At 38.6% G+C, this 15,145-nt stretch overlaps 1 protein-coding gene across 1 annotated transcript in view; it reads right to left on the bottom strand.

Moving 5' to 3' along the window:
* Positions 1-15,145, bottom strand: part of LOC125291891 (titin-like) — a 143,335-nt gene that overhangs the window by 63,280 nt on the left and 64,910 nt on the right. Inside the window, exons 74-84 of the mRNA XM_048238856.1 lie at positions 6,449-6,523; positions 6,158-6,208; positions 5,936-6,010; positions 5,712-5,783; positions 5,417-5,476; positions 5,030-5,092; positions 4,798-4,866; positions 3,863-3,907; positions 1,315-1,368; positions 667-1,062; positions 277-546 (exon numbers count right to left, since the gene is read on the bottom strand). Of these exons, the coding sequence (XP_048094813.1) occupies positions 277-546; positions 667-1,062; positions 1,315-1,368; positions 3,863-3,907; positions 4,798-4,866; positions 5,030-5,092; positions 5,417-5,476; positions 5,712-5,783; positions 5,936-6,010; positions 6,158-6,208; positions 6,449-6,523 (1,230 nt within the window). The remainder of the gene's footprint in view (positions 1-276; positions 547-666; positions 1,063-1,314; positions 1,369-3,862; positions 3,908-4,797; positions 4,867-5,029; positions 5,093-5,416; positions 5,477-5,711; positions 5,784-5,935; positions 6,011-6,157; positions 6,209-6,448; positions 6,524-15,145) is intronic.

Raw genomic sequence — 15,145 nt, 5'->3', positions numbered from 1 at the left:
ATGTGTTAGGTGTTTTGGTTGAAAGTAAGTTAAACATATAAGTGTGGATTTGTATAAAAGAAGACAGACTCAATTTAACCCAGTTAGGTCATCTTGTTCCTTTAACTGTATTAATATATGCATACTGTAGTGTCAAGTTTAATACCAGTTTATTGCACATTGAAATTACTTAACTCAGTCAAAGCCACAAGATTACTTGACTGTGTTAAACTGTGTCCACAAATATTTTTAGAGTGTAATCACAATATTAAACTGTGAAAGTCAGTAAACCCTTACCAATAATTTTGACCTTTGACTCTGTCTGGATATTTTCACACTCGCATACGTAAAGTCCAGCATCCTCTTCTTGAGCGTTCTGGATTGTCACAGCACGTTGCAGTCCAATGGAAGCTATTTGGATCTTTCCAGGGACTGTTATAAAAGGTGTGCCCTTTCTCTTCCATGTCACCTCCTTGTCCTTGTTCAACTCACAGGTCAGGTACAGATGCTGTCCCTTCATAACAGACGTTTCCTCCTCAAGTGTCTTCACGAATTTCACTGGCAGCTCTGTAAAAGAAAAGACGAGATGTTTTGTCATTCATATCAAAAGGGTTAGTGTAAGGTCTGGAATAATTTTACAGATGTAAATGCCTATGTCTTTGCACACAGTGCTCTGTGTACGCCTACCTTCCACAATGAGCTTGGCAGTTGAGGTCTTCTCCTTTTTGCCAAGCGTAGCCACACAAGTGTATTCACCGCGGTCAGAGAGTTGGACGTCAATAATTGCCAGTTTGCGGTCTTTGCCGTCAGAAGTGAACTTGTGCTTAGGGCTCTCCCTCAAGTTGCTGTCATCCTTCATCCATGTGGTGATGGCAGTGGAGGGCGACACCTCACACTCAAACACAGCAGAGGTACCAATCGACTCGGCCTCTGACAACACAATGTCTTTGAGCTCCTTGATGAATTTCAGTGGGACAGCCTTCAGCTGGAATCCAGCGAATGGTGGCTCCTCTGGAGGTTTGCCTCCACCTCCAGGTTTCAGGCCTCTGCCTCTACCTTCTCCTGGGGATGGAGTTTGTTTTGCTGAAATGCACAAGAAGACATTTAATTACTTCCTCTTTCATTTAAACACACTACCCATATAGTCACCCAGTCACATGTATTAACCACAAGATTTTCAAAAGATTCCATCATGGAATATTTTTTTGCATACAATAAATTCCTCTGATCATGTTCAAACACTTCACAGACCTAGCAGATTGAGTATACCATAAGAAAAGTAAATGTTGCATGCAACTAACAGAGCATATGATTTTTTTCTACAGCAAGACTCACGTTTCAAGCCTCTTCCTCTTCCACCTGCTGCTCCTGTATCTTTAGGAGTTCCCTCTGGATTGTTACAATATAACAAATTATTTCCAGGTATTGTTAACACTAAATGTTACTAAATGTCTACACACTAAAAACAGTCTGTTTCATATGGATACAAACATTCTGGATGGAAGGACACAGAAACAATGGCTAAAGACATTTTTAGAGTAAAGATGAAGGGATCATGCCAAATATTAATGCAATGATTGGTTAGGTTGCTTATATGACCTCCATGATAAAATAATTATAAACAAAGTATTACAATGACAGACAACAGGAAGAGACATTGGGACAGACATGGCTTACAATAACAGGATGACATATAAGTTGGGACAAGAGACATAATGGCTTACAGTCACAGGATGACATATACGTGAGGACAAGAGACATAATGGCTTACAGTCACAGAATGATATATATGTGGGGAAAGAGACATAATGGTTTACAGTCACATGATGACATATAATGAGGACAAGGACCACAATTAAGAACAGATGATGTTAAGAATGTTTCAACAAAAGACAGTGAAGATGGAGATGGTGATGAGGATTACGCGCGATGGAAAAAGGGTCGGTTTATTGTCCAATCACGGTGAAGATGAGGCATTCAGTGGTGAGGACTCACAGCCACCCTCTCTCACCTCGTCGGACCGTCCCCGGAGTCTCAAGAGCCCCTTCTTCCAGATCTTCAGAGCCATAGCTTTCGCGAGGAGCAAGTTCCCATCCCCACTCCTCTTCGTCATCATCTTCTTCAGGCTCATGCTCTAGTTCCTCTACTTCTTCTTCTTGCTGAGTCGATATCTTCCTTACCCTCACGGCACTTGGAGACAACTCTTTTATCATAGGGGCTCCTTTTGCTTTTTCAGGTTCAGTCTTTTCCTCTTTAGGTGAAATTTTCTGTGGAACCTTCTTCAAGGTAACACCCTCAATAGAATCTTTGGGTGATACCTTTTTAGGCATCTTCTTAGTATCAACACTAGGCTTTTTCTCCACTGGTACAGCATCCACAGGTTTCAGTTTTGGCTTCTCCACCTCTTTCTCTTTTGGTGTTTCGGCCTTAGGCCGCTGTTCAACCTTCTTAAGCTGTACAGGTTTTTCCTCCTCCTTTGGAGTTGGTTCCTTCTTCTTCAGAGGAATGATCTTGGGACTGGGTTTCTTCTCTAGCTCAGTAGGCAATTCAGGTTTCTTTACCTTCTCAGGTTCCTTCTCAGGTGTTTCATCTCTTGGAGTCCGAGTAGGTTTCTTAATTTCAGTGGGTTTTGTTTCCTTAGGTTCTGGGACCTTTTTGTCAGCAGGGGAATCTGTTTTAGTTGCTGGTTTTGCAAATGGTTTCAGTTGAACCTTTTCGATTTCCTGATCTTCTGAAGGAATTCTTTTTGCCTTTCCAAGGCGTAGCTCATCATCTGGAGTTTTCTCATCCGTGGGGACTTTTTCAACAGGTTTCTTTGCAATGTCTTTTTCCTTTTGTTCTGGTTTAGGCTCTTCCTTCTTCTTTGGAGCAACTGGTTCTTTTACTTGTTCATCTCTCTGAGGTCGCTGGCCTGTTTCAATTGGTTGATATTCTTGGTCCTCTTTCTTTGTCTTCTCCGGTTCAGGTTCTGGTTTACCTGGTTTCTCAAAAGGTTTAAGCTTCACAGTTTCTGGCTCTTTAGCATCGGATGGTAACTTTGATACTTTCTTCAGTGCTAAACTGGGTTCTTTAGGTGAATCTTCCTTTGGTGCCTTTGGTGTTTTCTTCAAACCAGGTTTGTCTTCTTTGCCTTTCTCCACCTCTGGCTTTTTCTTCTGAGGCACAGGACGCTCTTCAGTGGTGTCTTTAGTTGGCACCTCTTTAGGTTTCTTAGCCTGATCGTGCTCATCTGGTCCTCTTTTTTTCCCTGTCCAGAGGTGTCCTGTCTGGCCTTTTGATTGTTTCATATGTTTCGATGCTGATCTCTGACTCATGGGTTTCTTTAACGTAAACCTCTGTGACGGCTTTGGAGTAAACCCTCTCCTCCTCATGAACCTCAGGCTTTATTACTGGCTTGAGCTTTAACGCTTCAGCGGTTTGTGATTCATCGGTGGGAATCCTAGACACTTTCTTCAGCTTTAGAGATTCCTGTGTTTCTTCCTTAGTCTCGGTTATCTTCACAACTTTCTTCAAGGTTGGAACCACAAAGCTTTCCTCTTCTTTGACCTGAACTTTGCCTTCAAAGTTTTGATTTGCAGATTGACAATAAAGACATCAAATCACATACAAACATTTATAAAACACTTAAAACACACAAAAAACAAGACATTTAGATTTTCAAAGCGTAAGCCCATTCACACCACCACCACCACTTATGCCTCAAACATAAATTACTATACAATGCCTTTCATGGACAATCAGCAGTATGCACACCAGTCAGCCCACATTGAGATACAGTATATCACAGAATAAGGCTCAAATGGTTTATCTAAATTAAATCAACAGTAAGGAAAACATCATGTGATCAGTAGTGATCATGAATTAATTTTTATAATGGTCATACCTTTCTTAACTGGTCCAGGTGCAGAAACAGGTCCTTTTCCACCATCTAGTGTAGGGATTCATATTTCACAAAAGTCAAACAATAATAATTGCAGTTATGATACCAGAATAGGCAATCCTATTTGGTGCCAAATGTGGTTTAAAGCGTATATTAAATTATATTATATCAAAGAAAAGAAACAAAGAATAATTGTGCTTTTGATTACACAATCAAAATGAAAATCATGTACTAAGAATAAGTTAGCAAAACAGTGTGTAAGAAAAGTGCATAAGTATAAGGTATCAAACAGCAATAGAGATAAAACTGTGTGTCATGCACATGTTAGTGTGATACATGCTACTTGGTGTGAGGGTCACCAATAGGTATCCCAGACAGGAAACCAACACAAGAAAAAAGAAGAGTAAAAAAAGAGGTGAAAAAGAGTTGCAGGTGCAGTGCTGTCATCATTATTGCTGTTGACACAGTGCAGATAGGATGATGTGAAAGAACAGGGAGTGGATGAAGAAATAAGTAAACATTTAGTAATATGGGTGCTTAAGACTCATATGAAGCCATAGTAACCCAATTAGAATGGGAATGGGAGACATTGGCAGCATTATATATCATGGGTAATGAAAAAAGGTGGAAAAAATCTATAAAAACTTGATCTTCAGTTGGATACCTTCTTCTTGACTCTCTTCAGCTTCAATCATCTCTGTGATTTCTCTTCCTGTGACTTCTTCACTCTCCTTTCTCCACACTTCAGCTTCAAATATTACGTTGTAAATTATGTCAGCAAAAATATTTTGTAGGTTTCAAAAAGAAGAGTGCAGCATGTTGCAATTGTAAGTTGCAGGATAAAGTGGGTTAAAAAAGTGAGTAATAGTAAGGACCATCTCAAAGAGAGATTCAAAATACTGTGGGATATTAATGAATTGACAACAACCCTGGCATACCTTCAAGTTCAGTAGGTGGTTCTGTCTTTGTAGCAAGTTCAGGGGAAGGTTTCTTTTCAACTTTTGGCACTTCAAATATAAAGCAATGGTAATGTCAAAATAAAGGGAATCAAATGATTCAGTGTTCTTTTATCTACCGTATTAATAATACTATAATTTTAGCATTGTTAAAACAATGCTGGAACATAGTCATATGTATGAGCCTCTGAGATAAACCACAGCTCTCCCATACCTTCAGGTGGAGAGACTTTTTTTGCAGCGGGTTCAGGAGATGGTTTCTTTTCAGCTTTTGGTACTTTGGATTGAGAGAGTGTAAGGGATGGATGTAAAGGGAAATGCAAATCAGAGTGATCAGAATAAGATGTGAAGACGTGACACCTCTAGCGAGGCTGAGATAAAGAGATTAAGTGACCCATAGCTCAACGTTTATCATTGTTGTCTGTTTAGGAATATAAATATAAATATTTTAGGAATAGAAATTATAAACATACATACTGAAGTAAAGGGTAATGTATGGTAAACACACATATGCACTCAATGAATATTCAACAATGATAAACAGATGCCAGGGCATTAAGGATCAAGTCTGTTTGTACATAAATATGCAAAACAAGGGTACCTTGAGGTGGAGACAATTTCTTTGCAGCTTCAGGTGATGGTTTCTTTTCAGGGGTAGGCACTTTGAATGGAAGATTTTCAGGGTCACAAAAATGATGGTATTTCATATGGAAATAGATCACACACACAGACACAAGATAAACAAACAAAAGATGCATGCTAGTGTCCGACAATCTGACACACAATCTCACTAAGATATAATACCTTTAGCCGGGGCAATCTGACACACAATCTCACTAAGATATAATACCTTTAGCCGGGGCAATCTGACACACAATCTCACTAAGATATAATACCTTTAGCCGGGGCAACTTCCTTTTTCTCTGGCACAGGGGTCTTTTCAGGAGTTGTCTTTTCTTGCTCAGGTACTTAATGATAAAAGAGATATGCAGTATGAATGTGAGAATTCACAAGACATTAAAAGCTGACAAAGACCCGGCACAGAGAAAGATACAGACAGCGACAACAAGAATAAGAACAGACAGCACATCTAAGAAAGAGCTTGGCACACAGTATGTACCTTTAGGGGGAGCAACCTCAGGTTTTACCGACACCGGTTTTGTATCAAGAGCCGCCTTCTTCTCTGGTTCAGGCACTTGATATTACCCAAGAGAAATAATGTTATAAAAAGCTGAGCAGACGAACAAAGCATGGAAAACAACAAACAAACAACTCATGATGAGCAGAAGACACACACACACACACAAGAAATCTTAAAGATACCCCAGCATATGTGCTGTACCTTTTGGTGCTGCAGGTTCTTTTACTGGTGTCTTCTTTTTCTCCTCAGGCACTTAAGATTAGACGGAATAAAAATACTAAGTAAAAACAGATCTATGCTAAATCAATTACTTTTAAAGTGCCCTATTTTCAGGCTCAGACATAACAAGACATAAAGATAACACAACAATGAATGGAAAACACACACAGAGACAAACAGTGAATGGTAAACATACAAAAAACCCAACAAGTTGGAGGTACAGACAAATAAGACCAAAGGTTTTTTTAAGAGAATTATTGGCATACTGTATACCTTTCTGGGGAGGTACTTCTTCTTTTATTGAGAATGGAGTTTTTGCAGGAGGGGCCTTCTTTTCTGGTTCAGCCACTTATCATTGCCAAAGGGAAACAGAAATCATACACAACTAAGCACATGTGCAAATGAAAGTCACACAATGAGGACAACACAAATTGTATGCCCGCAATTTGTGAAAGCTGAATAATGACATAAAACTCATTTTAAGACCCAAGGCACATTGCATGTACCTTTCTGGGGAGTAACCTCTTCTTTTAATGGCTCAGGTTTTCTTTCAAGAAGTTTCTTTTCAGGTTCAGGCACTTATGTGAGAAGCACATTACAAGAAAGAGATGCGAATCAGATGCAATCAAGCACAAGAGTGAGCAGACACACAAGTGGACAACATACAACAAACAGACAAAGTTAAGAACAACACAGGGACTGAAGAGGTTTCAAGACCACTCTTTGTATACCTTTTTGAGGAGTAACCTCTTCTTTTAATGCCTCAGGTTTTCTTTCAAGAGGTTTCTTTGCTGGTTCAGGCACTTTATGTTAGTAGAGGTAGACACAAACCAAGAGCAGATGAGCACGACTACGCACACAAAAATACACTAAATACATAAACTGTAACACAAGCAACACACACATAAAATCAAGAAATTTTGATGATTTCAAGACCCCCGGCACTTTTTTGTACCTTTTGGGGGAGTAACCTCTTCTTTTATTTTCACTTGCTTCGTTTCAAGAACTTTCTTTTCTGGTTCTGCCACTTATGTTATCAGACAAAAAGCACAGGCAGATACAATATAGCTCAGAACAAGGGTAACCACAAACAAGAGCAAATAACAAAAAGAACAACAACAAAAACATACAATAAACACAACATTGAAGATAGACAGCACAGACAAAATAAGACACATTGCTCATTTTAAGACCTGAGCACATTCCATATACCTTTTTTTGGAACCTCTTCTTTTAATGATTCTGGTTTTCTTTCAACAGCCTTCTTCTCTGGTTCAGGCACTTAGTATTGTCAGAGAAGTAGAAATGATACAAATAAGAATAACGTCTATAATGATAGACAAGAAATGACTGAAAACACAACAATCACAAAGTAATTCAAGACACAAAGACAAAGCAAGAGATTTTGCTCATTTGAAGACTCATCGTGTGTTTGGGCCTTTTGAGGAAAAGTCTATCAAGAATGGCCTTCTCTGACTACATACATAATCACATAGATCTAAGGACACGTGAACAACACAACACAAATACACAGAACACGTATGTGCCAAGTGACACAGAAAAGGTCAGTGCATTTATTCTGTGGCACATTTTCTGTAACTTTTGGGGGAGCAACTTCTTCTAATGAAATAGGAATCCTTTCATGAACCTTCTTCTCTGTTTGGTAAGTAAATGTACACAAGAGAACACACACAGAGCTTGGCTAAGTACCAGATCAACATACTACAAAACATAAAAGCATGCAGAAACAGATTAAGATTTTTCGCAAGATACCCCGGCACACATTATGTACCTTTTGGGGGAGAAATGTCTTCTTTCAAAGAAACTGGTATAGTTTCAAGAGGGACCTTTCTATCGACTTCTGGCACTTGACAACCAAGAGATATATATTACATAAGGCTGAAGACAAGAGTAATACATACAAGAGAAACAACAGATAGGCAAACAAAACAAGAACTGTCACTCAAACACGTCCTGGTACACATTTTGTACCTTTTGGGAGAGTGACATCATCCTTTACTGGTACGTGTTTCGTTTCAGGGGAGGCCTTCTTTTCTTGTTGAAGAACTTCCCAAGAGCAACACATGTAAAGTATAGATAATAGAACACACCACAATCATGACATAAAACAGACACAACAGACGAAAGACACCTGACATTGCGAAAGACTTTTCAAAGAGTGATTTCCCCAGTGGTCCTGTACCTTTTGGGAGAGGTAGTTCTTGTACTGTTGCCACAGGCTTTCTGTCTGGAGGAGCTTTCCTCTCTGGTTCAGGCACTTGAGGATATAATGCAAGATGTATAATTACTACACCGAACATGGTTTGTGAGGAAATCATGGATTTGCTTTAAAAAAAAACCCAGACACGATAGGGTTGTATTATCTCAAGAGAGAAGGTGAAGGTGTACTGTGACAAAATCCAAAAGGTTGGTGTCTAATTGCAACAATAACAGTAGTGGAGAGTGAAAGATATGACAGTGCAAGTGACGACGAGCAAGTGTAAACATGAATGGTGGATTATTCCTGGATGCACGCAAGAGAAAAAACAAAAAGTGTCCAGTCGGAATGAGTTGCAAAATTAGTGTTTTTTTTTTGTGGTTTAAGAAGTGTTCTAAAAAGTAATACTGCCCAAGAGGACAACATTCTGATACCTATACGGTAGGTCGCTGGGGGAATTTCGGCCTGCCTTTGACCCATCTCTTTTTCAGGAGCTCCCATTTTATGTTGTGAAGTCTTCATTTTTTTTCTCAAGAGTAACACTGACTTTGGTGGGAGATGCATCTTCCAGTCTTGTGGCCATCTCAGGAGGAGAATGTATGTTCTCAAGTTCCTTTCTGGTAGACTCTCCAGCTGGTGGTGTTATTTCTCCATAGTAACATTTCTTTAAGCTGTCATTGTCTGTCTCTGACATAATCAGGTCCTGGGTTGATAGAGTACTTTTCTGAAGTCTATATTTTAATGTTTGGTCTACATTTGATTTGGGGATGTATTTTACTGTTGGCTCTACTTTACTGTAGGTTTTTTCTACTTGGATTTTGTCATGATTATCTACAGTTCCTCCCAACAACATGGTTTCTTTCTGTTTTGCTGCAGCTTCTCTCCTTAGATCAACTCTATCCCTCTCAATATTAGTGGAATTTGATTGTATATTAGGACCAAAGTCATATATTTTGGTAGAACCATCATGTTTAGCAGCATTAATGCCATCCTGGGTGGTGAGGCCTTTCTCTCTCAATCCATTTCCCAGTTCCTCTAGAGGGATATCCCTTGAACCAGGGGTCATACAGCTCTGAGACTTTGAAAGGGATACTGGCTCCTTGATCAAGTGTCTTTGCCTCACTAATGAGATGCTTTTATCTTCAGAGACATCTGATCTTTTATTGAAACATTGGTCCTTTATCGTTGTGACTGATCTATCAGCATCACTTATCTCAAGATTTGTAGGACTCATGCTTTCTTCATAGCCTTTTTGAGAGAATCCCTTACTCACTCGCTTTCCTGGAAATTCTGGCAGTGTTTTATCAGTTCCTTGAGTCATACTAACAGCTTCCTGATATACCTTTGGGCCAATTTGGCCACTCCTATCAACATGTTTTGCAAGGTTGTCACTTGTAGACCCAAGACTGATATTGTCATTTCTTGATTTTATTTGTTCTCTATCATCTGGGATGCTTTTGACTTGACTTTGACTTTGAGAATCCATAGCACTGTCTCTTGGTAGTCCTTCAACTGTTTTCATAGTCTTCTTTAGAGCTTTTCTTAAAATGTCTGTCACCTCTTGCCCTCTTTCCTTTTGTGTTAGGATTTTGGGAACATTGCCCTCAATATCAATTTTCTCGATATTTAGTTCTTGGAATTGCTTGTTTGAAATCTGGTCACTGCTCTTATCTGATGATCCAGATGAACTTGACAATCTAGAGGGAAGATTTTCCACTTCATGAGTCATAGTTTCAAGACTTTGAGGACTTTTATCTCTCAATGAATAACTTTCATGAAATGTTTTTATTGATTTTGTTAACTGATCCCCACTAATAGCATTGCCCTGAGTCATTGTTGGGCACATCATTTTTTTAACAGTAAAGGGTAGTCTTTCCGTTTGAACAATATCTGATTCTTTCTTCCTTGACAACTTTGTTTTTTCAGTATCCTTTATGAGATGACTGTCAGTGTTTGGACTAACTTCATGTCCTTTAGAAGTCATTCTTACATTTGCTTGTAGCTCTCTTGTTTCTGGAGTTTGTAACATTCTTCTTTTGACTGGAGACTGTTCTGTCAGGTAATTGTCTTTTTCTGGTGCGATCTCAATAGTGTCCTGATTTCTACCAACAACTTTTTCATAAATTACATGGCCAAATTGATCAGTTTTAGGAAATGTTGCAGGTGGTGTTCGATTTGAGTTATTGTCTTCATTTCTGGTGATACTTGACTCTTTAAAACGGACACTCATTTGTTCAGGAAAGTTAGTTTTTGAACTGGAACCGATATTATAACCTAAAAGGTTATCAGGCTTTATGGGTTCTGACCCTGTTTCTCTTGAAAACATCGGTAGTTCATCTTTCTCTAGATCCTGTCCCTGATATTTGGCTAGGGTTGTGCTCTTGGGTTGTGGTGTTCTCACTAAATTAACTTCAGTTTGTTCACTGTGCAATTCAAATAAATCTTTTGGAAGAATCTGACTACATTGTCTCGATAAATTGGACTGGTTTTGAATGTTCTCTAATGTATCTCTGTCTCCTAATTGGGGTAGTATCTGATATTTTTCTGCAGGTCCAGTCTGGTTAATGTTTGTTTCCAGAGATTCTATACTTTCGTCTTTTAGGGAATATTTTTCAGATTTTTCTTTTGATTTTGGCATCATTTTGGTATTTAATGTACCATGGATGGAAGGCTCTAAAGGTGACATTGTTTCCTCAGTTGATTTTGTTTTAACAGTCAGAAATTCTACATTCTTGGGACAAGTGATTTCCATTTCTTTAACATATGAAAAGATTGGTTTCTGAAGATGCTTCATCTCAACACTTTCAATAGTCTGTGTGCTCTCCATACAGTCTTTTGCAGGGACTTCTATATTCACTTGAAAATCTTCCTTACGGGCAAAGGTTTTGGATGGGTGACACATTTGTCCTTGGCCTTTACATGCTTCTTTATATTCAGAGGCCTTTTCTGGCAGCTCATGGCCAAAATCTTGAGTGTCATAAAACTCATTTCTCCTGCTGTGTGTTTCATCGTATCTTAGCAAAATATCTGAGGGTTCTCCTATTTCCTCACACATCAAAAGCGCTTCTGGGGAAACTGCCTCATTCATAGGAGAAATGTGGAAATGTTGCTGAATTGCTCCAGGCTCCTTATCTAATTTCTGAATTGATCCTAATGTTCTACAACCATAAATATGAGCTTCTTCATCTGTGTAAGGCCAAATCTCTTTGGATTCAGTATCCTGCCATATAGTTCCACTGATGTTTGAGGGACTTTCAATGTCTTTGCCAGTTCTGTAACTTGCAATAGAGGCACCTTGTTGCTCAGAAAAGCTTTTTGATGAATCCCCAACATCATCACAAGTCCTTCTTCGCTCTTCATTAATGGCAACACTTTTTGCCATTATTGATTTTCTTTCTGACGGTTCTGTCCTGTCCTGATATTGAGGTCTAGTTGGTTTCAGAAGATTAATGTCTTTCTTCTCTTCCTCTAAAAATGCATTGCTTTGAACAGCAGATGCAACATTTGGGGATGAAGGACCCCCGTTAAAGTATAACTCATTCTGTGGGGCTGTTCTATTAAATATGTCCAATTCAGCTAAATTAAGAGTCATTACATAGTTTTTGTCTGGTTTTCTGTCCACTGTAGCGATGATCTGTTCTTTTGATTCGATTTTGGATTTTTCTTCAGAAAAAAAATCTTTGGGACCCTTGAAAGACCCCTCTGGATGCAATGTTGAAAAAGGCTTGATATGAAGATATTCTTTTTGAGATGATCTTTCATTTTCAGCTGACATAAATGACATCTTCTTGGCCATTGAAGTAATGGGTTTAGTCTTCTGAAGATTTGTAGATGCTTCAAGATCTAAGATATTTTCAAGAATATGCAACCAAACAGTTGCAATACAAAGCATGACATGGTGTTAACATCCTGTATTACTTTTCAGAGTGTCTTATTTCATCTTATTTCAAGATGTGCATAGCAACGTTCTGCTCTTTGTGTGTTTGGTTTAAGGTATAATCATAGTATGAATGTACCTTTCTTAGTCAGAGTTTCTTTTCTTTCAGCAGTAGCTTCTACTGCCATGGTGGTCGTCTCTGACATTATGGTTGTCTTCATAGCAATCTCAGGCTCTTCAAAAGAACAAGTCACTTTTAGCTATTTAGCTGAGTAATGACCCATGCCTTATGTTTTCAATGTTGAACATGACCACACACCAAAGGAGTGGTAATTTCAAATAATGTTGGCTAGTACATTACAAGAGATATACCTGTGACTGAAGGAATCTCTTTTTTAGGTTTAGTCACGGGGACATCCCTGGAGGGCACCTTCTGTTCTATGGGCTCAGTCACTTTACAAGATATAAACTGAGTTACTACAAATGCTAACATTAATGCACTATAAATGCAGCTCCATTAAATGCTATCCTTTGTCAGTGTACTGGAAAGTCACTTTAGTACCTTTAGGTTTTATAGAATCCTTTATGGTCCTCTGAGGCTCAGGTTTTGATGGCTCCAGTGGCTCTACTTCCACAGGAACTATGGAAATATTGTTTGAGGGACACTTTTCATAAATGTGATCACATAAAAGTATCTACGGTAACACTTTATTTTAATGTGTCGCTGTTACAGTGTACTTACCTAATTAGGTACAGTGGTACAACCTGTGTAACAACATGTACTATCAGGTACTATCATTGTACTTGCATTATGTATTTGTGGGTACCTACATATAGTTGTTACATTGTAATACTGAGTGCTTTTACAAAACTTTGCCAATTTGCCTAAATTTTCATCAGAGGCAAAGAGCTGACCTGAGACCTGCTGGATGGGGTAAATCGGGTCATGATAGATTTGATATACAAAGCATGCTTAGCTCCAGTCAAGGCCTCATTGTCTTCAGTGTACATGTAACAGCTGTGCTGCTACAACCTTGTTACTCTTTGATATAGTGGAATAAACTGGAACAGGTCTTGTCTTGGAACATGTCTACTAATTCACATGTACTGTGTGGTGTAACAGCAGACACGTTTCAACACATCAATTACAGGATGCATAACATCATTGACAGGATGTATATATGTAGATGTAAGTACTTAACTGGTACACTTTATTTTAATGGGTTTATTCCACTGTATCAAAAGAGTAATAAATGTGTACCAACACAGTTGATACATGTAATACAGTATGTAGGGTAATGGCAGACATGTTCCAAGACACCAATGACACAACATACATGTATATGTAATTGTAAGTACTTAACTGGTACATTTCATTTTAATGGGTTTATGCCACTGTATCAAAGAGCAATAAGTGTGTACCAACACAGTTGATATATGTACTATGTAGCTTAATTAGTAGACCTGTTCCAAGACATGAAGACATAACATACCTGTCATATGTACATGTAAGTAATTAACTGGTACACTTAATAGGTTTATTCCACTGTATCAAAGAGTAACAAGGTTGTAGCAGCACAGCTGTTACATGTACACTGAAGACAATGAGGCCTTGACGAGCTAAGAATGCTTTGTATATCAAATCTATCATGACCAGATTTACCCCATCCAGCAGGTCTCAGGTCAGCTCTTTGCCTCTGATGAAAATTTAGGCAAATTGGCAAAGTTTTGTAAAAGCACTCAGTATTACAATGTAACAACTATATGTAGGTACCCACAAATACATAATGCAAGTACAATGATAGTACCTGATAGTACATGTTGTTACACAGGTTGTACCACTGTACCTAATTAGGTAAGTACACTGTAACAGTGACACATTAAAATAAAGTGTTACCGTATCTACCTACATGACCGCAAGAGTGCAAAAAGAATAAGTCACTCTATCGAGTGAAAAGACATGTTTTGACAGTAGACAGAACTTACTTCAAGATGTGCATAGCGACGTTCTGCTCTTTGTGTGTTTAGTTTAAGGTATAATGTATTGCTTTCACATGAAATTCATGAGTATGAATGTACCTTTCTTAGTCAGAGTTTCTTTTCTTTCAGCAGTAGCTTCTACTGCCATGGTGGTCGTCTCTGATAATATGGTTGTCTTCATAGCAATCTCAGGCTCTTCAAAAGAACAAGTCACTTTTAGCTATTTAGCTGAGTAATGACCCATGCCTTATGTTTTCAATGTTGAACATGACCACACACCAAAGGAGTGGTAATTTCAAATAACGTTGGCTAGTACATTACAATAGATATACCTGTGACTGAAGGAATCTCTTTTTTAGGTTTAGTCACAGGGACATCCCTGGAGGGCACCTTCTGCTCTATGGGCTCAGTTACTTTACAAGATATAAACTGAGTTACTAGAAATGCTAACATTAAAAGCACTATAAATGCAGCTCCATTAAATGCTAGCCTTTGTCAGTGTACTGGAAAGTCACTTTAGTACCTTTAGGTTTTATAGAATCCTTTATGGTCCTCTGAGGCTCAGGTTTTGATGGCTCCAGTGGCTCTACTTCCACAGGAACTATGGAAATATTGTTTGAAGGACACTTTTCATAAATGTGATCACATAAAAGTATCTACTAACATGACCGCAAGAGTGCAAAAAGAATAAGTCACTCTATCGAGTGAAAAGACATATTTTGACAGTGGACAGAACAACAAATAACCAACAGGTACATACAATACACAATTTAGATGGTAACAGGACACAGAAAGACCACATCAGTGATCAGGGAAAAACTCAGCACAGTAAGACAAAAACACACAAATGAATGACAGACAGACATTTACCATGAACAGACACAGAACAGACACA

The sequence above is a fragment of the Alosa alosa genome, chromosome 3 (genome assembly GCF_017589495.1).
Source record: "Alosa alosa isolate M-15738 ecotype Scorff River chromosome 3, AALO_Geno_1.1, whole genome shotgun sequence".
Classification (NCBI taxonomy): domain Eukaryota; kingdom Metazoa; phylum Chordata; class Actinopteri; order Clupeiformes; family Clupeidae; genus Alosa; species Alosa alosa.
This window is presented reverse-complemented; position numbering and strand designations above follow the sequence as displayed.